Below are 21,069 nucleotides of genomic sequence, written 5' to 3'. Positions count from 1 at the left end.
TCAAAATAAGTATTAGATTTTCTCAGGGGTATGCATAAAAAACAAACAGTTTCAGAACTGCAGCTTCATTTAAATATTCAACAGTTAATACTGCTAATCTCCCTGCAAACCCCTAACTTTACATAGTTAATACATTGGTTTAAGGAGATATTCTGAAAACATTGGAATAGCAATAGAAAAATACCATGGCTTGTGCAAGAGTCTTCTGCACCAGATTTACGCAACGCTGGTACACAGGCTCACAGTACGGAAGAAAGCCAGATTGCAAGGCAGTAGCAACTGACGACAGGCACTGGAATAAAATAAAGAAGAAAAAAAAAGCAAGAGAGACACTAACTTTCCTCACCTCCCCCAAGTACCTTTTACTTGTGTGAGGTAAATTAAAAGCCTTTTAAGTAATACCCACAAGTAACTGATTAAGTAAAACCAACCCGGAAAGGTAGTAACGATTAGCTGAGACAAGGCAACTGTCAGCTAATTGTTACTCTCTCCTACGTATGTCAATTGAGAAAACTTCTCAGGAGCAGAATCTTCTTTGAGATGGCCAAGACAGTTCATATGAAGACTACTATAACTCAGCTAGCACTTACACTAAACTTCAGTATCCTGACAATGTATAAGCCCTAACATTATCCAAGAATTATGAAACTAATTTCTCTAGAAGTGTTTTCCTGCTTCACACTTGGAAAGTACAGAGAATAGACTACATTGTCTGGTTCATAACTTCAGTCTGTCTGTAATTGCTTTAATGGAGGGACAAAGAGAGAGAAAGGAGAAAGAGAAGACAAGAACAACAGGGATGGAACTTTTTTTTTAGAAAAAACAAATAATCCCAAAGAAAACAATCAAGAATGGCAGGAAAAAAATAAATCTTAAAGATTTCTGCTAAACGCAATGACATTTCCTCAGTCACAAAATTTTCTCACTTATTGTTGTAACATTTTCTCCATAATGGGAAATACCTAACACTGACAGCTTTCATAGTCGCACTTCCTAGTAGGAACATCCTTAGTAAAAGGTGTAATTCCCAAAAGAAGTTGATAAAACACATTCAAATTTTAACATTTACCTCTAATAAAGGGAAGAGATCTTTATCTTCATCCTTCAACATATTCCACTTCTGGATTAATGGAGGCATTAGCATCTGAATATATTCCTGTTTAAGTGGTTACAAACAAAACAAAAAAAAGTCATTAGAAATTAGCACACATATTCCACCAATTTCTTTAAAGTCCCATTTCATATCTCTATTGATATATATATATCCTTTGAGATGAAAAATTATGAGAATGAGGGAAAAAAAGTCACAATAACGAGAAGCACATTTCCTAAGCCACCAAACACACAATTATTTATTCAAAATGAGAAATATTTGTGTAGTGGGAAAATTACATACAGTCTGTGTATTTTACATGTAAATATTTATTATTATTGAACCCAGAATTTATGTTTTATAACATATAAAGCACACTACAAAACCCACCAAACCAGTTTTTCATTATGCGATGAGTGTTTCTACAGACCATAAAGTATACTCACTGGTTTATTTAGATGATGTCCTACAGAATCTGCTAGAGTTCCTATAGCATCATAAAGAATGAGCAGGTTTTTATGCTGGTATTTACTAAATGCGAAGACCAAAGTGTCAAGTATATATGCAAGATAAGGAACAAGCTCTGTACAAGCCTCCTCTTCTAGAGTAGCAAAGGCACTGAATGACAAAAAAACCCCACCATAAATAGAAAAGTCAGTATCTTGGAAAGAACAAAACAAGACCACCCCAAAATGCACCACACTACCCATCCCTGTTTAAACGTAGAACTGTATTTAGTCTTTAAATTCATCCAAGGTATGTTTTCAAAATGGTATTACTGAGAAACACAATCTATTTTGATTGAACACAAAGATACACTGTGGTGAGCAAAATTTAAAAATATTCCGTTAAAAACCTTTTATGTATATATGCTACAGATCTAATCCCGCTTTATGAAGAAACTTTCTTGGCAGTCTACTGTGTACACTCTTGCCCCACACAAACTGACATGTAAAAGCTTTATTTGCTGAGCTTCCTGCACAAGAGGTGTACCCATCCCATTAATGGTGTGTCCATTTTTTTAAATATCAGCAGAAAAGGAAGAGAAGGGAATCTTACCTCCAAGGATTTCCTTTCAAGAGAAAGGGAATATGCCTTGAAATAATTGTAATGCAAATGTTTTGGTAATCCCGAGCTAAACATAAACATTGCTAATGCAATGATAGTATAGTTTTCCAGTATTGACCTCATTCATAGGCCTATAAAAGTCATATTTCTGGTCAGTGAAACCTCAAATATTGAAAAAAACAAGGTGCCACATGCAGATAATTTCTTTTACTGCAATAGATTGTTTAGTTTGATTATTCATATATTCTAAAAACAAACTGGAAAAGAGAAAGACAAATTATCTGTTTTGATTTTACTACAACTTGGAGTTATTTGTGATGACTTCAGAAGAAGTTGAACCTACTCCAATTTAAAAGGAAAAAAATAAAATACATTAAGAGTTAGAAATGAAGTTATACTTTCATCAATAATGAATTAAAATATTTTCCCATGAAAAAGCAGTGTCATGGATAGTACTTTTTGTTTAAGCTTTGACTCACCTGCAGGCAGCTTCTTGTACTCTCTTGTTGCTATCCAGAATGCGCTTTAGCAACTCAGTCATTAATGGCTTCAAGTATGTGTCTGGGGGTTGACTAACTACCCAGTGTGCATAGCGACTAAGAGTCCAGCAAGTAATGGAGCGCACAAGAGCCTTTTTATTAGAAAGGCACTGAATAAGGTGAGGGATCAGCTCAGGAAGATATGGAATCATACCCTGCATGCAGCCTAGAAAGAAAAATATAGCTATTACAGTAGGAAAATTAGAAAACATAATAGAACTTTTTGTAATTTCCTAGAAGGGACATATTTTCATCCTCTATTATGTAGTAATACATTTTACCAATATACAAAGCAAGTCTACCTAATTTATGTTGTCCTAAAAAGAAACCACACCATAAACAGTAATTAAAATCCACAATGAAATTTACATTCATTCCAACTACATTTCTACTTCAGTGCTTCCCCAATCCCCATAAATTCTGCTTTATTAAATGGAGTATAGCAAGAACATCCAAATAAAATTAGTTTATAAAGCTCGGAAGTCTTATGCCAGCCTACTCAGAGTGACCAAGACAACAAGTAGAGAAAGATTAGGCCTTGATAACAAATCATCATATCATTAAAAAAGATTCCTTAAGAAATTTAATTTTCTTCTTGTTTTCTCCTAATATCACACCAATACTGACACAAATAAAAGCTACACACTTCAAGTCATCAAGGGCAGTAATACACTGAGATTTGCCAGAAGTACTAGCTTTTACCTTGCTTGACTTGAAATCAAAACCAATAAAAATACTTTCTAGCAACAAAGAAAATATATGTTCACTAGGCACTGTACGAAAAGATAGATAATCCAGGCATGGACCCAAACATATTCCTTCAGTTTGCAAAATGGACAGAGATGATGAAAATACAGGCAAAAAGCCAAGACTGTAAGTAAATACAAAGAAATGGAAGTTATCACATTTAAATCAGTGAACCATCCACAAAAAGCAGCTCAGGGCACTGAAGTCACAGGTCTGGTCTTCTCCATTTCTGAAAACACTGAATGAAATGTAAATATTCCTGTTGTATCAAATCAAGGTAGTACTTCATGAGAGACCAATAAATAATATGCTACAGTTAAGAAAGAGAGGAATAAAAGAAATTATCTAAGTTATTTAAGCCTTTGAAAAATGCAGATTTGAAAATTAAACAAGTAACTGCAGTCATCAACTAGTAGATGTAGAGATTAATCACTAAAAACAAATCAGCTAAGGATGTATACTTGCTTACACAAGTAAATTCACCCTGAAAGGATGACAGAGCTGCTTTAGAACCAATCAAAAATTCAGCAACCTGATATGCACTATTGCCTTACCTTCAGCAATTGCTCCAAGAACAAGGATACCAGATTCTTTAACTACCCATTCGGGATGGAAAAGCAATTCCTTCAAAAGGGGCAAGATGTGTGGCAGAAGTTCATCACGAAATACATTAGCCAGGACATCTAGAGCAGCAGCAGAACATTTCCCTGAAGGGAATTAACAGTGTTAATCTGCTTATTATATTATTATTATACAAGCAGTTGTAGTTAGACAGTATGATCCTCATTTTAACTTTGAGCTGGCAGGGCATCAGGAGGAAAGATACTTTTATTTCATTAATATACACAGGGATCCATTGTGCTCTGGTACAAAGCCACAGCTCTTAGAAAGCCATTTTTGCAGCATTTTTATAGCTACTAATAGGACTTATACACTAGGGATATTAAAATACTCACTGACAGGAAACACACCATGTAAAAATCCTAAACTGGATCTAAACTACTAGTGGGCCCAAACAAGACATAATTTTTCAGCTGGAAGATAGTAACTACTAGAATAGATAACAAAAAGAAAATTTTTTTCTACTCTGCTTCTAGATGATGTCCAACAAGCTTGAATAAAACCAAACATGAGCCCTCAACTCAGAGCAGATCTTCACTGAAAAACAATAACAAACAGCACAGACTCCCAGAGACTAGCACCTTAGAAAAAGGTTCTTCACCCAGAGGGTGGTTGGGTACTGGAACAGGCTCCCGAGGAAAGTGGTTACAGCACCAAGCCTGACAGAGTTCAAGAATCATTTGGATGATACTCTCAGGCACGTGGTGTTACTCTTGGGGATGGTCCTATGAAGGGTTAAGAGTTGGACTTGATGATCCTTGTGGGTCCCTTCCAACTCTGCATATTCTGTGATTCTGTGATTCTATGATTCTGTTTCAGCTTTCTACTAGAAGAAAAAAAGGTGGGCTTCCATATTTAGTTACCAGGTCTCATTAGTAACCAATGCTGCTGTCAGGCTGTGCTGACGTTTCTTCTTTGTTCAAATTGGAAATCAAATATAGAACACTGGATAATAAACAGGGCACGCAATTCTGAAATTCAGATAATCTGAATTCTCTCAAGTCCGGATGACATACATGAAAACAGATTTCTTAACTATTCTGTTCTCTCTCTTTCCAAGTCAGTTTTAGTTTCCTCATCTTCTTAACCAAAACTGTGGACCACAGAGCACCCTCTGTCATTTCAGCTATGTTTTCCAGAAAATATTGATTTTAATTCTGGAATTTCTACACACAACGACTACAAGAAAAGCATTATGAATTTAAAACTATAAAAAGATACTTTACAAAGGAAACATATTTGTGCTTTTTGTCTTCTAAAATAATAATTACAATAATAATAACATTAAAAGTTTAGATATGTCTCAAAGTTGTTTGATCCATAAGCTTCAAGGTACATTCATCTGTACTACATCTGAACTACTGGTAATGGCTGCCAGTAGTAGCATGTTCAAATGGAGGGAAAAAAAATCCACATACAAACCACATTTAGAGGGAAGACTGAAGTAAAAAAAAAACATTATTAAGCTAAGAACAATGTGCAAGATTGTATTGGGTCTGGTTGAGCTGGAGTTCATTTCCCCATAACAACACTCACAGTGCTGTGCTTTGCATTGGTAGCTAGAAGTGTGTTGATAACACACCAGTGTTTTGGCTACTGCTGAGCAGTGCTGGCACAGCATCAGCGCTGTCTCTCCAACATTCCCCCCATCAGTAGGCTGGGGGGTGGGCAAGATCCTGGGAGGGGACACAAGTAGGCCAGCTGACTCAAACTGAACAAAGGGATATTCCATACTATATGATGTCAGCTCAGATATAAAAGCTAAGGAAAGGAGGAGGAAGGGGGGACATTCATTATTTGCAGTGTTTGCCTTCCGGAGCAACTGTTATGCAGGCTGAAGCCCTGCTTCCTCGGAAGTAGATGAACATCGCTTGCTGATGGGAAATAGAGAATAAACCTATTTTGTTTTCCTCTTTGCATCCAGCCAAGGTCAACCCACCACAAAGACTTTTTTTAAAAAAAGTGATACATGTTTTCTATTATCTTGTAGAATTAAAATTCAAAATCCAAAGCTGCTGTTGAATTGCATCCAGTAGATGTTTTCAGCTCTATTGGCCATATTCAAAATAAGTTTAAAGGTGGCTAGATTTTTCAATAGTTATATAGCCAAAACATCACCTGAAAGACTCCCCCTCTGCCCCAATCACCAATTATATCAGCAGTAGTTCTTTTTCTATTCAAAAGCAAAGCCTCAGTATTTCTATACACAAACTCCTCTTTTTACTGTTTCTTGTATTATGCAAGTAGCTATATTTTAAAACATTTTACACATTACTTTGACATACTTAAATTCCAGTCAGAAAGAGTATCATCATCATCAAGATCATTGTCATCATCATCATCATCTTCAATACGATCTTCTTCATGTTGCTGAGCTACTGTCCGTGAACGATGAAAACGAGGTCTTATGTCCTGTTCACTATCTGGAATAGCTTCATCTTCTTCAACATCTCCCTGCCAAAAAATGTTTTATCAGATAAACTAGTGCAACTATATTGCTCAAGGAACTAAGAATGTAGTGTCAATGTTAGTTCAATATATTTATAAACGTGAAAGATTCACATCCCACTTGTGCTGCCCTGCTAACTAAAAATGCTAATGTTCCTGCATTCTGCTACAGTATTTACCAGAAAAAAATCAGGAAAATAGAAGCAACAGAGGTAATCTCACAGAAAAGCACAAAGTACCCTTCTTGTAAAGAAATTTTGATGGGAAGGAATTAGAAGGAAGAAGAGATAGAGAAATTCAAGTACACAGACACATTCTAAAATGTTGTGATGGAAAAAGCTGTGTAGTTCAAGCTAGAAGGGCATTAAAATTAATTCTGATAATTTCTTTTCAGGCTGCTTTTCTGCAGTAATTCATGGGTAAAAGTATCCCAGCTCTGCCAAAGCTGGGTGGAAGGGGAGAGGGGCAAAGCAAGAAAGCCCACTGATTATTTTCCAACAAACGTGGCAGCAGTTGCATTTTGTTTTTAGAACAGCATACCTTGCCCCAAAAAGCTCCATTGAACAGATGGCAGACCAGATCTGGCCTACCAGCTCAACCATTCTGATTTACAAGTCAGAAGTTAACTAGATATTCTTACTGAGTAGAAAAGAAAGGAATGCTTACCTTTAACAGAATAATATCAATCTCTGAATATTTCATACCATTTACCAGCACAGGTATCAGTCTACAAAGAAATATTGATACACGTCAAGAAGGAAGACCCTGGTAACTACAGGCCTGTCAGTCTCACTTCAGCACCGGGTAAAATTATGGGGAAAGTTATTCTGGGACTTATTGAAAAACATTCGAGAGACAACGCAGTCAATGGTCACAGCCATGGGTTCACGAGGGGAAAGTCCTGTTTAACCAATTTAATTTCCTTTTACAACAAGGTCACCCATCTAACTGACCAAGGGACACCAGTAGATGTGAGGTTTTTTTGATTTTTAGCAAAGCCATCAATACTGTCTCTCACAGTATCATGCTGCACAAAATGTCCAGCACACAAGTCCATAATACATTGGGTGAACAATTGGCTAATGGGTCAGGTTTAAAGAGTTGTAGTAAATGGGGTCACATCAGGCTGGCAACTGGTCACCAGTGGGATTCCCCAGGGCTCAATTCTAGGGCCAGAGCTCTTTAATGTTTTTATAATTATCTGGAAGTAGGAATCAAATGTATGGTAAGTAAGTTTGCCAATGATTAGACTAAACTAGGAGCTGTGGACTCCCTGAAGGCAGAGAGGCACTGCAGAGAAACCTCGACAAATGAGAGGGCTGGGCAATCACCAACTGTATGGAGTTTAACAAAGACAAGTGCCAGATTCTGCACCTGGGACAGGGCAACCCTGGATGTATGGACAGACTGGGGAATGAGAGGCTAGAGACCAGTGCCGCGGAAAGGGACCTGAGGGTCCTGGTTGATGGCATAGTCATATGATTTAGTGTTAGTTCTGCGAGGAGCAGGGAGTTGGACTTGATGATCCTTATGGGTCCCTTCCAACTCAAGAGATTCTATGATTCTATGTCAAAATAACACATAAATAAAGCAAGCTGGTTTTCAGTTACCCAGTCCATAATTTTGGCTGTAACCATACTCACCCCAACAACAAACAAACATAAAACAACCCCAGACAAAAACTTAGCCTGATAACAAAAGTTAGTACCTTAACCACACTCCATTTCATGAGGTTCATTAATACTTTGTCATCTGAAAAAGTGGTAATTTCTAACTAGAGGTAGCCAGATGGCACAACTGTGTTTTACATTTTAAAAACAGGATATTCTTCCATATGATTAAATCTATTTTGAAGCACCTTTCAGAAATTAAGTCAAATTCTTTTCAGTAAGAATTCACACTTCCAAAATATGCTTGATAAACAAGTTATTAAGTTGGTTCTTGTATACTATTCGTCACTTTACTAACCTGTGGCTGAAGACTCTACCTCACTACTCTTAAGGATGGAAGTCTACCTACACTGAGCTCTCCTATCCTTTTGTGATAACTTCAAGTATCACCCCTTAAGACAAGTCCTTGACATTGCAGAGATCTTGACATTAGTCATTAGTCTATATTAGAACTTTACTTAGTTATTAAACTGGTTATGGCCATGGGTCTTCAATGGTATTGATGTATGGCAAAAAAAAAAAAAAGTACCAGGGGAAAAAAGTCAAGTATTTTACATATAAACACATTCGCTACAAAAATAAATCCATTAAAAAAAATATATGTATTAGAAGCCAAATCAAGCTAATACTGAAATTACCATGGACTGACCGAGCACCAGTGACAGACTTAATCTCTCTATATTCTACAGCTGAGGAGTATTGTTTCTGAAGGTATTCAGGCCAGCAATAATATTCATGCATCTCAATGGCAATATGCACTAAACAAAACTTTCCCTCAAATTACAACTGGAAAATAGCATTAACCTGTGTATAGGCACAGAGGCAAGAGGCAACCACACCACCACTCTGTGGAGCAAGAGAGGTTGATTTTAGTCATGGGGGGACTGTGGTTGTACACACACACCCCATCCCCCCATCCTCGGGCCTGCTCTACAACCTCAGAAGCTCCAGACAAGTCTTGACTGAACCATTTGAGCGCTGAAGCACCCCTTTACCATACCAGTTGGGCACTGAAGCATCCCTGACTGTGCCAGGAGCTCTTGCATGATATAGGTGGGAACGACACTGACCATACCAGGAACATCATCTGCCTGACCAAGGTGGGGAACAAAGGAAAGGCAGTTATTCTTGTTAGCCTTGGTAAATTATTTACCTCAATCGTAGCCCGAGTAAAACAGTATCATTGTTACTGGACTTTCTGGGAAAAAAGACCAGCAGTTACTGACCTGGGTCATGGCCAGGATGGAAACATACTGATGACTAAAGCCAACTCTCTTGCGACCCTATAAACAGCGGTCCTAAGTGAGGCCCTTTGAGCTCTCCTGGACCACAACGGGCTATGACCAGCAACCTCCCTCTGAGTGAGAGACCTCTCTGAGCTCTCAAACCCTCGAGTTTGTGATACTTGAAGGACCATCACTGACAACAAGGCCTAGGCTGATATCCCCCCCCACTATCTTCATGCTCCTCCAGGTGCAACCCTTGCCTGTTGGGAAATACAAAGGGATTTGACGTATTTCACTGAACCTGAGGGGAATTGTTGATAGGTACATTTACACACATAGAAATAGGTGTACACATGGTTTTACCTGTGTGCATGTGAATTGATTATGGTATGAATGCTGTTATTGTGAATTTATAATTAATTCATGTTATAACTAATAAATCCTACTGAACTAATTTTTAAATGCTAAATTAGTCAATGATTAAGTGCTGCTAAGCCCTTCTGCACCCTTATCTTTTGTATCCATATCCTTTGCACCCTTACTCCCTTTTGCATTCCCAGTCTTCATGTAAATCATTCTAAATTGATTCTAATATGATTTTCCTATGTATGCTTCGTCTATGTAGTAAGTAATAGAGTGAACCTTGCCATCGAACTCTGTAAGTCACACTTTTACAAATACATATTAAAACCTGCTTTTTGCCAATACCTTTGATAGTGACTTTGAGCAGCTGAAATTACTTGTTCACAACAATTACCTTCTGAACTTTCAATAAAAGAATAGTGAGTATTTGGATTAACACCTATTACTTGGCATTTCTGCAGCATACTTCATGAGGTATGAAGGAGCTATATATTTTATAAAAAAGCCTAAAGGATCAAAATGGAACAAGATACTAAACAAACAGGTTTTCAGATCTTGTCCCACTTAATCTAATATAAAAGAATTATCATCAAGTACTGGTAAATTTATATAGCTCGCTAGTCAAAAAGGACTCACCAACAAACAAGTTGCTTTCAACAGATATGACATTGAAAGATAAGAGATATGTAATGTTACTCTTATCTGTTTTACTATAAATATAAAAGCTCCTTAAAAAACCCACAAAAACTGAGGATGAAGCTGTTGCAATGTCATTGGTCATGATGATGCCTAAAATGGAAGAAAAAACTCTCCGAACAATATTAGTATAGATAAAGTAGAGAGCAATTCTTTAATGAAAGAGGCCAGAAGAGGTTTACAATTTATACTGAGAAGGTGACTAGTATTAATATATGTGTTGGGAGGGAGGGAGGTAGAATCAAGAACTGTGCTATTATTTTTTTTTTATTTTGAGTTATAAGAGTACGATTTATTAAAAACATTTTAAAACTTTAAAGTAATTTCTCATAACACTGGTTCTTCTGTTTTCAAATCCTATTCCTGTACTGCTACAGCAGGTGTTTTAATCTCAATTCTCTGTTTTCTAAATGCTTATGAAAACTGAAATTTGGAAACCCCTTCCCTTTTTTCTTTTAATTGCTTTACATCTAAAATGGTCATTTTTGCTGCAAATAATGTGTCTCATCTCTCAACATTTTAACTGGAGGAGCAGAATCACAGACAGAACTGCTCTAGTATTTTCTAAAACCTTCCATGCATATGTCAAAAATAGGGGCTCCATTTATTGGGAACACTGAAGAATTTGTTTCCTATTGCAAAAGTCTTTAGATTAGTCTGGAAATAAGTTATTAGCACTGTTGCAGACATGTAGGTGTTTAAATCTCAAATATGGATATTCAATTCCTGTTCAATCAAGGATCTACATTTTAAGGCTTAGGAAAACTTTTTGAAACTTAGAAAAAAGTTTTTGAAGCTTAAAAAACTACTGTCAGTCTGAAGAAGCATGAAGAAAAACATTATACATGCTTTCAAGTTTAAATTGCCATGGCAATTGATATGAAATTGATTCCAAAATCTAAATGACCATGTCATTTTGTTATGTTCTTCATAAAGATGGGGAACCCCTGGCATGACTATGCACATAGAAGCATTGCACGGAAATGCTAGTTGTCAAGACAACGTGTTCATGGTACACCAGGTATTACAGGTAATGTCACATGAAGATATTTGTTTAAGCTTAAGAGCATGATAGTATACCTTTATATCAATCTGATACTTAACAGGCTGTTAAGGTTGAGGTAGAGCACCAGTGATACAGTTTAGGTTGCTTCTGGAGCCAAGTCTGAAATCCTCAGAAGTCTTTTCAGTGACCTCTGTGCTACAGCCATTTTTAATATGCACAAGAACTAGCTACAAGAAACTCCTCCTAAGCATACAGCAAGCTAGATACGATCTCTATAAGAGTAACCAGAAAAAAGTCAACTGAAGTTTAAAGATGACTATTGCAAAATAACTAGTTCTAATTCTTAATACTTACTTAGTAAGATGTCGACATAATACATCTTTACAAATTGGCTGTTCAGCCAAAGTCAGCCAAAACTCGCAAGCCTCCAAAGCAACATTTTCATCTTGGTCCTGGGTCCTTTGAAGCATATACTACACAAAAAAAAAGCCAATCTTGTATAAGTTTTAATTGAAGAAGCTATCAACATTGCAAAGCACGTTTGCAAAAACAGACTAGGTTCCCAGAGTAATTTTGTTTCTTTGGGGCAAGGGGAAGAAACAGATATAAGAGACTACTTAAGGCTATGGTGAGAATAAGCCAAGAGACATTTCTCAATGCTAGATGATTCGGATTCTAAGATTTTCACTGTTTAAGTGAGAACATTATTACCAAGAAACTATAGACAGAGACCCATGATAGTAAACAGTTTCCTGAGAATAGTTGGTTTTTTCTTCAATTATTATTTTAACACTCCCTCCCTTTCTCTTTTTGAATAAAACTTACTTTTGAATAAAACACTTAGTAAGATGGAAATACTTTTTATATCCAGTACCATAAAAAAGCTTCCCTTTAAAATCTTGATTACCTGACTGGATGCAATTAAGTAGAACCCATAACAGGGGAAAAGAAGTCTCACTTTTTTCTAGCATGAATGGTAATTCAGAGATTCAGTATCAAATCTTTAGGCTTGCTGTAAAAATTTAATCCCCCTTAAACAAAAAATAATCAAATACCCGCATAAACAGAAAGGCTAAGTATACCACAGATACATCAGTTTTTTGTACATGACTACCAAAGCAATTTAGGGAAGATGCTTGCAACTTCCCAAAAAGTAATTTCTGCATTCTTCCATGCCAGCTCTTATTTCTGAAACAGTTGGTTCTTCCACTCATTTTAGAAGCCTCATGGAAGTCCATGCAGCTACCTTTCCTCACACATTCATTTAAAACAAGCAAAAGAAATCCTCCTTCAGAATTACCATTTTGTTCTCAAAATTAAAGAGGATGGGACAACCTATATTATCCTTATGCATTTCAGGGATCCAAGATTTGCAACAAACATATTCCTTCCTACAGAACTGTATTCCTACAGGGCTGCATCAAAAGAAGCATGGCCAGCAGGTTGAGGGAGGTGATTCTCCCTGACCACTCCACTCTGGTGAGACCCCACCTGGAGTATTGCATCCAACTCTGGGGGCCCCAACACAAGAAAGACGTGGGCCTGTTGGAGCAAGTCCAGCAGAGGCCACGAAGATGTTCAGAGAGCTGGAGCGACTCTCTTATGTGGAAAGGCTGAGAGAGGTGGGGTTGTTCAGCCTGGACAGGAGAAGGATTCGAGGAGACCTTCTAGCACCTTTCAGTACCTAAAGGGGCTCCAGGAGAGCTGGAGAGGGACATTTTACATGGGCATGGAGTGACAGGACAAGGGGGAATGGCTTCAAACTGACAGAGGGCAGGGTTACATTAGATATTAGGCAGAAATTCTTCACTGTGAGGGTAGTGTGACGATGGCCAAGAATACACTCAGCAGGGAAAGGCACACGGCAACTTTATTTATATTAAGCTTAGATTTATATTCTTTTTCTCAGTCCACGCGCAAGCATATTATATTTCATTGGTCAGGTACTACTGTTCACACGTCTAAACTCGTCTTTTAATAGGTGGTCGACAGTTCTTCGCATGCTGGCAAATCTCAAAAACAGCACCTGTTATTTACAGCAGTTTTGCTCCTTTTCTACTTTCCCATCCTGGATTGTTTACATTCTTTACAACTTCAGAGCTGCAACTGCTCAAATTCAAGGTCTACCATCCAGTCATTTCCCACAGTGTTGAGGCACTGGATCATGTTGCCCAGAGAGGTTGTGGACTCCCCTCCCCATCCCTGGAAGTGTTCAAGGCCAGGTTGGATGGAGCTCTGAGCAACCTGGTCTACTGGAAGGTGTCCCTGCACGCGGCAGGAGGCTTGTAACTAGATGATCTTTGAGGCCCCTTCCAACCCAAACCATTCTATGATTCTATGAACTGCACTATATCGTGTTTCCTAAAGGGTCATTACTGTGATTAAGAACTGACAGCAGCAAAAATACTGCTCTATTCAGACTTATGAACAGATTACAGCTTGGAAAAGTTGAAAAATGTCCTATCCATTGCAAGCAAGGTTCATTAATGCAACTGAAGTGATTTGGCATTTTTCTCTAGAGGGCTTGAAAATCCACACTTTTCTTGTGTCCAGTTATTTGTCACAAAGACAAAACCAGAATGACAAAAAGTAATTTCTGTTTCAAGATGCTCCTCACACTGTCATTTTCTCTTTAAGCATGTATTATAATATATGCTCCATGAAGTTAGATATTCATGGCTAGGCTTCGCGAACGAAGATTTGGGAAGGCTCTATCCACATTTGCTACAGGCACGCTGGTGGTTTATGAGGCCAATACGTGACAGACATATCCGATTGCAAAAGGCACAACAGAAAGACTCCTTAGATGGTGTATTCTGCAATGCAAGGTTCTTTCTGCGTTGCCTTTTTTCCTCGAGGGTGAACCTGCGTGTGTTCTCAAAGGAGACAGCTGCGTTATAGATGGCGTGTCTCCAGGTCTCCCGATTTGAGGCCAGAGTAGACCAGTTGTGGTGATCAATATGGCCAAGGCTGACATGTTGTTTCAGGGAGTCCTTGTATCTTTTCTTCGGGGCTCCTCTCATGTGGCAGCCAGTGGCAAGTTCACCATAGAGCATGAGATGAAGTTAGATAACAGTAGATTGAAAAGGCTACTTATATTCAGTGGTATAAAACAGGCATATACACAGTATGGAAATCAGAGAGAGGTTTGGGTTGGAAGGGACCTTAAAGATCATGTAGTTCCAACCCCCCTGCCATGGACAGGGACACCTTCCACTAGACCAGGTTGCTCAAAGCCCCATCCAGCCTGGCCTTGAACATTTCCAGGGATGGTGTCATAGGTTTGCTTGTTTTAAAGAAAAAAACCAGGCTGGGAATTTTTTCCCCTGTCCCACTGGAAAGAAAGATGTTGTCGAGAGAGGGGGAGGGGGTAGCTAGAGTGATTCACACACACAAAAGAAGTAGCCAGCAGCCCCACATTCCAAGCTAATGGGCCTCAGAAGACTGTGGGGGGTAGGTGAGTTTTTCTCCTCGGGAAACTGTGTCCTTTTTTACCTTTTTTTCTGAGACTCAGGGAGTATGCAGGGTGGAGAAGCAAGCTCCAGGTTCAGTTTGGTTTTTTTTTCCTCCTCGTCTGGGCCGCCGGTTCTTTGAGCCCTGAGGGAGGTCCCAGTTTCGCCTCCGACCCCTCGCGTCCTGTTTTGCCCACGGCCTGTGTACCCCCCTCGGAGCTGCCAAGGATCCGGAAGCTGACAGCATCTTGTGAGTTTTTTCCCTTTCTTCCTGGGTTTCCCCTCTCCTCGTTGGACAGACTGACATCCCGGTCCCTTGCTAGCTGCCACTTTCATGGCTGAGGGTGGGGGACACACCTTGGGGTCTTGAAACACCCGGCACAGCTGAGATCCGCCATCTGCCACGTGGGGTTCGTCAACAGCCCCCCCCGCCGACCACCACAGCAACTGCAGGCTCTGCTCCTCCAGAGATCCAACAGCGCCCCCTGCTGGTCGTGCTTAGAATTGCGCCAAAAGGAGTAAAGAACTGGTTTTGGGTGGGAATTTGGGTGCAGGATTGTTGTTTGGTTTTGTTCTTTTGGTGTGCTACCTATACACATACATCCTTTAATAAAAGGCTGTTAATTTTTTGTTTCTTTCTCCACATTTCCTCGACTGGACTCTCTTAATTTCAGATTTACAATTGCTTAGAGGGGGAAGCTTGGTCTTCCTCATAACTCACCCTCCTTAGCAAACACTTCTGTCTTGTTAAACTGAGACAGATGGGGCATCCACAACATTGCTGGGCAACCTGTGCCAGTACCTCACCACCCTCACAGGGAAGAATTGCTTCCTAATGTCCAATCTAACCCTACTCTCTAACAGTTTAAAACCACTGTCCCTTGTCCTGTCACTACAATTCTTGATAGAGTCCTTCCTCATCTTTCCTGTAGGCCTCCATAATAACAGTGATACTAGTAGCAAACTGTGGGAAATACTATTTGAAGGCTTTTAGGCTTTTTCAGTATTTCTCAGAATATTCCAAGTTGGAAGGGACTGATGCCTTAAGCCCCTAATGGTTTTTTATTTTTCTAATATTTGTAAGAACTGTAAGTTTTAAAAAGCAGCAACCTTCGTGTCCCCCCCCTTGTCCCTTGTTCCTTTCCCTTGTTTACATTCCCTAACCCTCTTACCCCAATTCTATGCTTCCCATATCAATCCTGCTTCTGAAAACAGCAGAGTGTTTAGTCTTTTGTCAAGGCAAGGCCTAAACAATTGACAGAACAGCATATCAGGGCCTAAACCACAGAATACGGTCAAAAATTAGGTAACTATGTACCCTTTGTGCTCTGATGAAGCTGAAGATGATGAAGGGGGGTCCCAAAATACACCCCAGACCCATTTCTCAGGGGGTGGACCAGAGGAAGGGCCGCAGGGTGGACACATCTGGGATTGGATAGATGGTATTATAAAATGTAACCTCTCAGGTACGGCGGGCGTGCGTCGTATAACATCTTAGCCTTGGTAAATAAACCCTTTCTTATCTCACCCCTAATTAACTGCTCCGGAGATTTTTTTCAGCACCAAAATACACAGGCAACAGGACCCACAAGGATCATTGAGTCCAACTCTGAAGTGAATGGCCCATATGGAGATTGAACCCACAACCTTGGTGTTATTAGCACCATGCTCTAACCAACTGAGCTAATCTCAGGGTTGTTCTTGTGCCATACTTTAATAAGTACTTTCAATGATAAACTAAAAAATTCTACTGACTTTAGGCAGTGGAAATAGTTGCTTCATAACAAAAAATTACAAAATAGCATAGGAATATTATTCAGAACTGCTTTGCATACTCTGTAACAATGTTGTGTTAGTCTTGCTATGTCAAACTATTGAAACAGGAGCCAGGCCTAAAAGAGTTAACTGAGGTATCTTGGCCTGCTAAGAAACCCCAATGCCTGTTTTGCTAGAAGAACATTTTAGGAGCGCTGGTTAATATCATGTTCTGTTCTGATCACTGGACCAAAGGCCTTATTATAGAAAGAATAGGAGTAGTACACACACGATAATAAATTAGGTAAACTAGATGTTTGAATAAGATATAGAAGGCCCAGAGCCAGGATTTTGCAAGCTTGAAGAATTCAGGTCACCTAACTGAAGAGGTCAAATTGAGGAAGACGTCCATGGCAACCACCAGAGGGATGAAGGCTTGAGGAGAAGACCCCCACAGTAGAAGACTGCGCATGTCTGGAAAGACTCCGCCAAGAGACTAGCCTACTTATTAATATGTATGTTAAATGTTGTAACCATGTATCTAAAGTGTATAAAATGGCTTGCTTTTGCACTTTCAAGTTGAGCAAGTTTGTCCAGCGCAAGCTGGCTTGCTCCCAATGTTGAATAAACAAATACCTTGCTGCTTAAAGATAAAAAAAAGACTGAGCAGTTTTTCGGACCGAGTTTTTCAGAATCACTATCAAGAAAAGAGGAGCGTGATGCACAAAGCATTAAGACACATCATTTGAGCAGTAACAGACATCTATCTGAAAGTAACAGAATGCACACAATCTTATTACTTCAGCAACAAGCTGAGTTTCTGTGTTATAACTTCATACTATCAACATCATTCATTAGAAGTAATCGCATTATGCATTGTTGAGGGAGGAAGGGGTTGAAAACAGAAAACTGGCAAGAAGAAAAGAGAATAAGTTGGTTTTAGAATTGTTTTTGCTTAAAGACCAATCTTGCAGCTAGGAATTGCTAAGAATATTGCTTCAGTGTGGGAATCTTCACAGTCTGTGTTTCCTTTAGGTTGTTTTCTGTCTGTTGAAAGAAATGTAATTCTCTCGAGGAAGATGACAGAATGTTGTTAAAAACTTAAAAGCATTCTTTCCCGAAGGCTTGGGGGGAAGGGAGATAAGAGAGAAAGTTTAGAACTGTAAAAACAGCCTAGTGAGCCACTTGTGCATGCATCAGGCCTTTGATATGTAAGACAAAGCCCAGATCGGCTGGTGCTTTTTGCCCCTGCTACATTTTGACTTAGCAGTGTATGTGTGTGTCTGCAAATGATGGAATAAATCTATTCTTCACACTTCAGCTGTGAGTCGTGGCCATCTTGGTTAACCTGCATCTATCAATTCTTACAATTGTACTACAAAAAGTCAGGACTTCTATTGACAAAAATCTTAGGACCCACGTGTCTGGCTAAATATTCCTTATTCTTGCTGTGGTCAAAAGATCCAAAAAGGTGACAGCTTCAATGTGTAAACTGCAACAGTATCAGCACCAGATCTAAGATTTTTAACATGATCTTCTCACTTGTGGTCAGACAATGCCTGGCTGCTCCATGGTATAGCTGATCCTGGCCATTTCAGGATTAATTAACTTAATGAAGAATGAACAACTGCCATATGCATTGTCTGTCAAATACAATGTCATGTTGGCAATTAGCTAAAAGGAAACTTTTGCAACCTCAAGCATATAATGAAGAGTAGGTATGCGCAAGAGTAACATGCCTATTCTGATGTATGCTTTTCATTTGCTATTATTTATGCAATCTCAAACATGTTTCAGTTTGCAATTTGGGAAATAAGACTCACCTCAACTATACTAATCATATGAGGAAGCAGGCGATCCATTCGAACTTCCAGCAACATTACCAAAGCACGACAAACATTTTTGCGTACTTCAGGCTCCTCATCACCAGCCAGTGCAAAAAGATTCTATTGGAAAGTAATACCAGTTGAAAAGCTTCAATTCATCTAGTTCAAATTGTATTTAAATTGACATTATTGGCAAACTAAAGTATGCAAATGTACTTCTGTACCCTCACACCTCAGAAAATCGTATCATTTCCTAAACACATGGTTTAGCAAATGAACTCTTCGGACTTGCAGTGTGTATTGTTACCCAGTGTTTTGGTCATATGTACATTAGACACAAGAACATTATTCCCTGAATTTTTTTTCCCTAAACATTAATGAAGTTCTGAAGCTAGAAAATGCCTTCAGTACATAACAGCAGCAAATAAAATACTCTGGATAACCCAAAATATTATCCTTCTAATCCACATTCAGTAGTAGTATTCAGAGACCCATAATCTAGACTCAGTGACATAATGATCCGTGTACTGAACTCTCAATCACAGGGAAGTGACAGACTGCTGTCAGTACCTCTATGCAAGAAGTTTCCTCTATTTATGAAAAGGAAGCATTTTTCAAAATACTAATTTCTTGGGCTGGGAGAGTTCTTAGATTATTTTGAGCATAAACATGCAGAATCACCTTCGACTCATGGGGATTGAAGCTAAGAATGGGAAGCCATCAATGTGGAGTTTGGGGGTAGTGGTGGTTGTAAAACATTATTCAAAGCTCTTGATAAATTAGATATGTTATTTGACTTAACCCCCCCAACCAAGAATGCACACTCACCTCAATAAAAGAATCTATGTGCAACATAAGAGCTTGAGTTCTGCTGATGATGAATTGATTGACACACGCAACAGCATGAGACCTACAAATGGAACAGTTAAAATATGTTTTTCATGACTTAAACATTTTCTAAACTGCACATAGGCATCAAAAACATTAGGAAGTAAATCACACTGTCCAAGCATTTTCTAGAGGCAAGAGGGAACAAATCTGTACATCGATATTGTTACCAAGAAAAATTACTAAACCACATTTTTAAGTACCACCTCCAATATATATAATAAATAATTTTAAATTAAGTATTCAGTAAATAAAAAACATAGCAGGATGACTATACCTGGCACATTCATTCCAAACAGTATGAAAGGATGATCTTTTTCATAATAATCATAATATAGTATTATGATTATTAATTTTCTCTGATATTAACAATTCCATACAAGTCAACATGGTGACATTTTAGCACGCCCTTCTTCATTATTAAGTATCCAACTGCCTTGGCAAGATTTTTATAATTTAATGAGACCAATATGCATCAGTAATATAGTTGTAGCTTAGAACAAATACACACTTGCATTAAGATATATAATAAAACACTTGTGGTAGAAACAAACTGAAAGTGAAGAACTGGTTCTTCTATTTCACTTCATGCAAAGCCATTGCTTACAAGTCTTTTTCATTCTCAGAGATACAAAAGCCAAATTATATAAGTAAAGGCACAAGATAAAGCTACCTTTAAAAGCCTCTGAAGAACTATTCAAGTATTTTTACTAACGTAACTCCAAACATCTAGTCTGTTCAGACATTTCTTGGAAGAAAGTCTCATAAAACAGTGTTCAAAAGTTGTCTCTTGACAGATTAAAATACTGTTAATATTTAAATACTGTTAAATACTAATAGTATTTTACTGACACTACAAATATTCTTCATACTGAAACCAGACCACAGGTCAGCAGGTGATCTGCTTTAAAGATGAAACTGGTTTAACTATCTCAAAGCCAAAGCTTATCTTTCTACAAGTGCTAGTTCATGCTTCATTATATATTTTCCTTAGTGTGCATCTATTTTAGGTGAGTTTTTAAATCTTATTTAAATCCTATCAAGATATATTCCTAGTTATGCTCGCTCTTCTAGTCTTCACCATCTACTACTGCTGGCAATAATTGAACTCTCCAAGTCGTAAAATCTTTCAATATAATTTTCAAACAGGAGTCCAAAAACACATTTCAGAGAATCACACAGAATGGTTGAGGTTGGAAGGGTCCTCTGTAGGTCAGCTGCTCAAATAGGGCCACCTACTGCTGGTTGCAGAGGACCACATCACGATGGCTTTTGAATATCTCCAAGGATGGGGACTCTACCACCTCTCTGGGTAACCTGTGCCAGTGCTTGGTCATCCTCACAGTAAAAAAAGTGCTTCCCAATGTTCAGAGGGAACCTTCTGTGTCTCAGTCTGTGCCCATTGCTGCATATCCTGTCACTGGACACAAATGAAAAGAGGCTGGCTCTGTCTTCTTTGCACCCTCCCTTCAGGTATTTACACACATGGATGATGTCACCCATGAGCCTTCTCTTCTCCAGGCTAAACAGTCCCAGCTCTCTCAGTCTTTCCTTGTAGGAGAGATGCTCCAGTCCCTTCATCATCTTTGTGGCCCTTCACTAGACTCTCTCCAGTAGTTCCATGTCTCTCTTGTACTTGGGAGTCCAGAACTGGACACAGTTCTACAGGTG

General features: G+C 38.6%; 1 protein-coding gene across 1 annotated transcript in view; it reads right to left on the bottom strand.

The window, feature by feature from the left end:
- The window catches only part of LOC135404387 (transportin-1-like), a 107,247-nt gene that overhangs the window by 24,361 nt on the left and 61,817 nt on the right, over positions 1-21,069 (bottom strand). The window contains exons 7-16 of the mRNA XM_064639114.1: positions 19,339-19,420; positions 18,508-18,630; positions 11,832-11,950; positions 7,183-7,243; positions 6,354-6,522; positions 4,002-4,154; positions 2,641-2,866; positions 1,540-1,711; positions 1,070-1,156; positions 185-292 (exon numbers count right to left, since the gene is read on the bottom strand). Of these exons, the coding sequence (XP_064495184.1) occupies positions 185-292; positions 1,070-1,156; positions 1,540-1,711; positions 2,641-2,866; positions 4,002-4,154; positions 6,354-6,522; positions 7,183-7,243; positions 11,832-11,950; positions 18,508-18,630; positions 19,339-19,420 (1,300 nt within the window). The remainder of the gene's footprint in view (positions 1-184; positions 293-1,069; positions 1,157-1,539; positions 1,712-2,640; positions 2,867-4,001; positions 4,155-6,353; positions 6,523-7,182; positions 7,244-11,831; positions 11,951-18,507; positions 18,631-19,338; positions 19,421-21,069) is intronic.

The sequence above is a fragment of the Pseudopipra pipra genome, chromosome W (assembly GCF_036250125.1).
Source record: "Pseudopipra pipra isolate bDixPip1 chromosome W, bDixPip1.hap1, whole genome shotgun sequence".
Classification (NCBI taxonomy): domain Eukaryota; kingdom Metazoa; phylum Chordata; class Aves; order Passeriformes; family Pipridae; genus Pseudopipra; species Pseudopipra pipra.
This window is presented reverse-complemented; position numbering and strand designations above follow the sequence as displayed.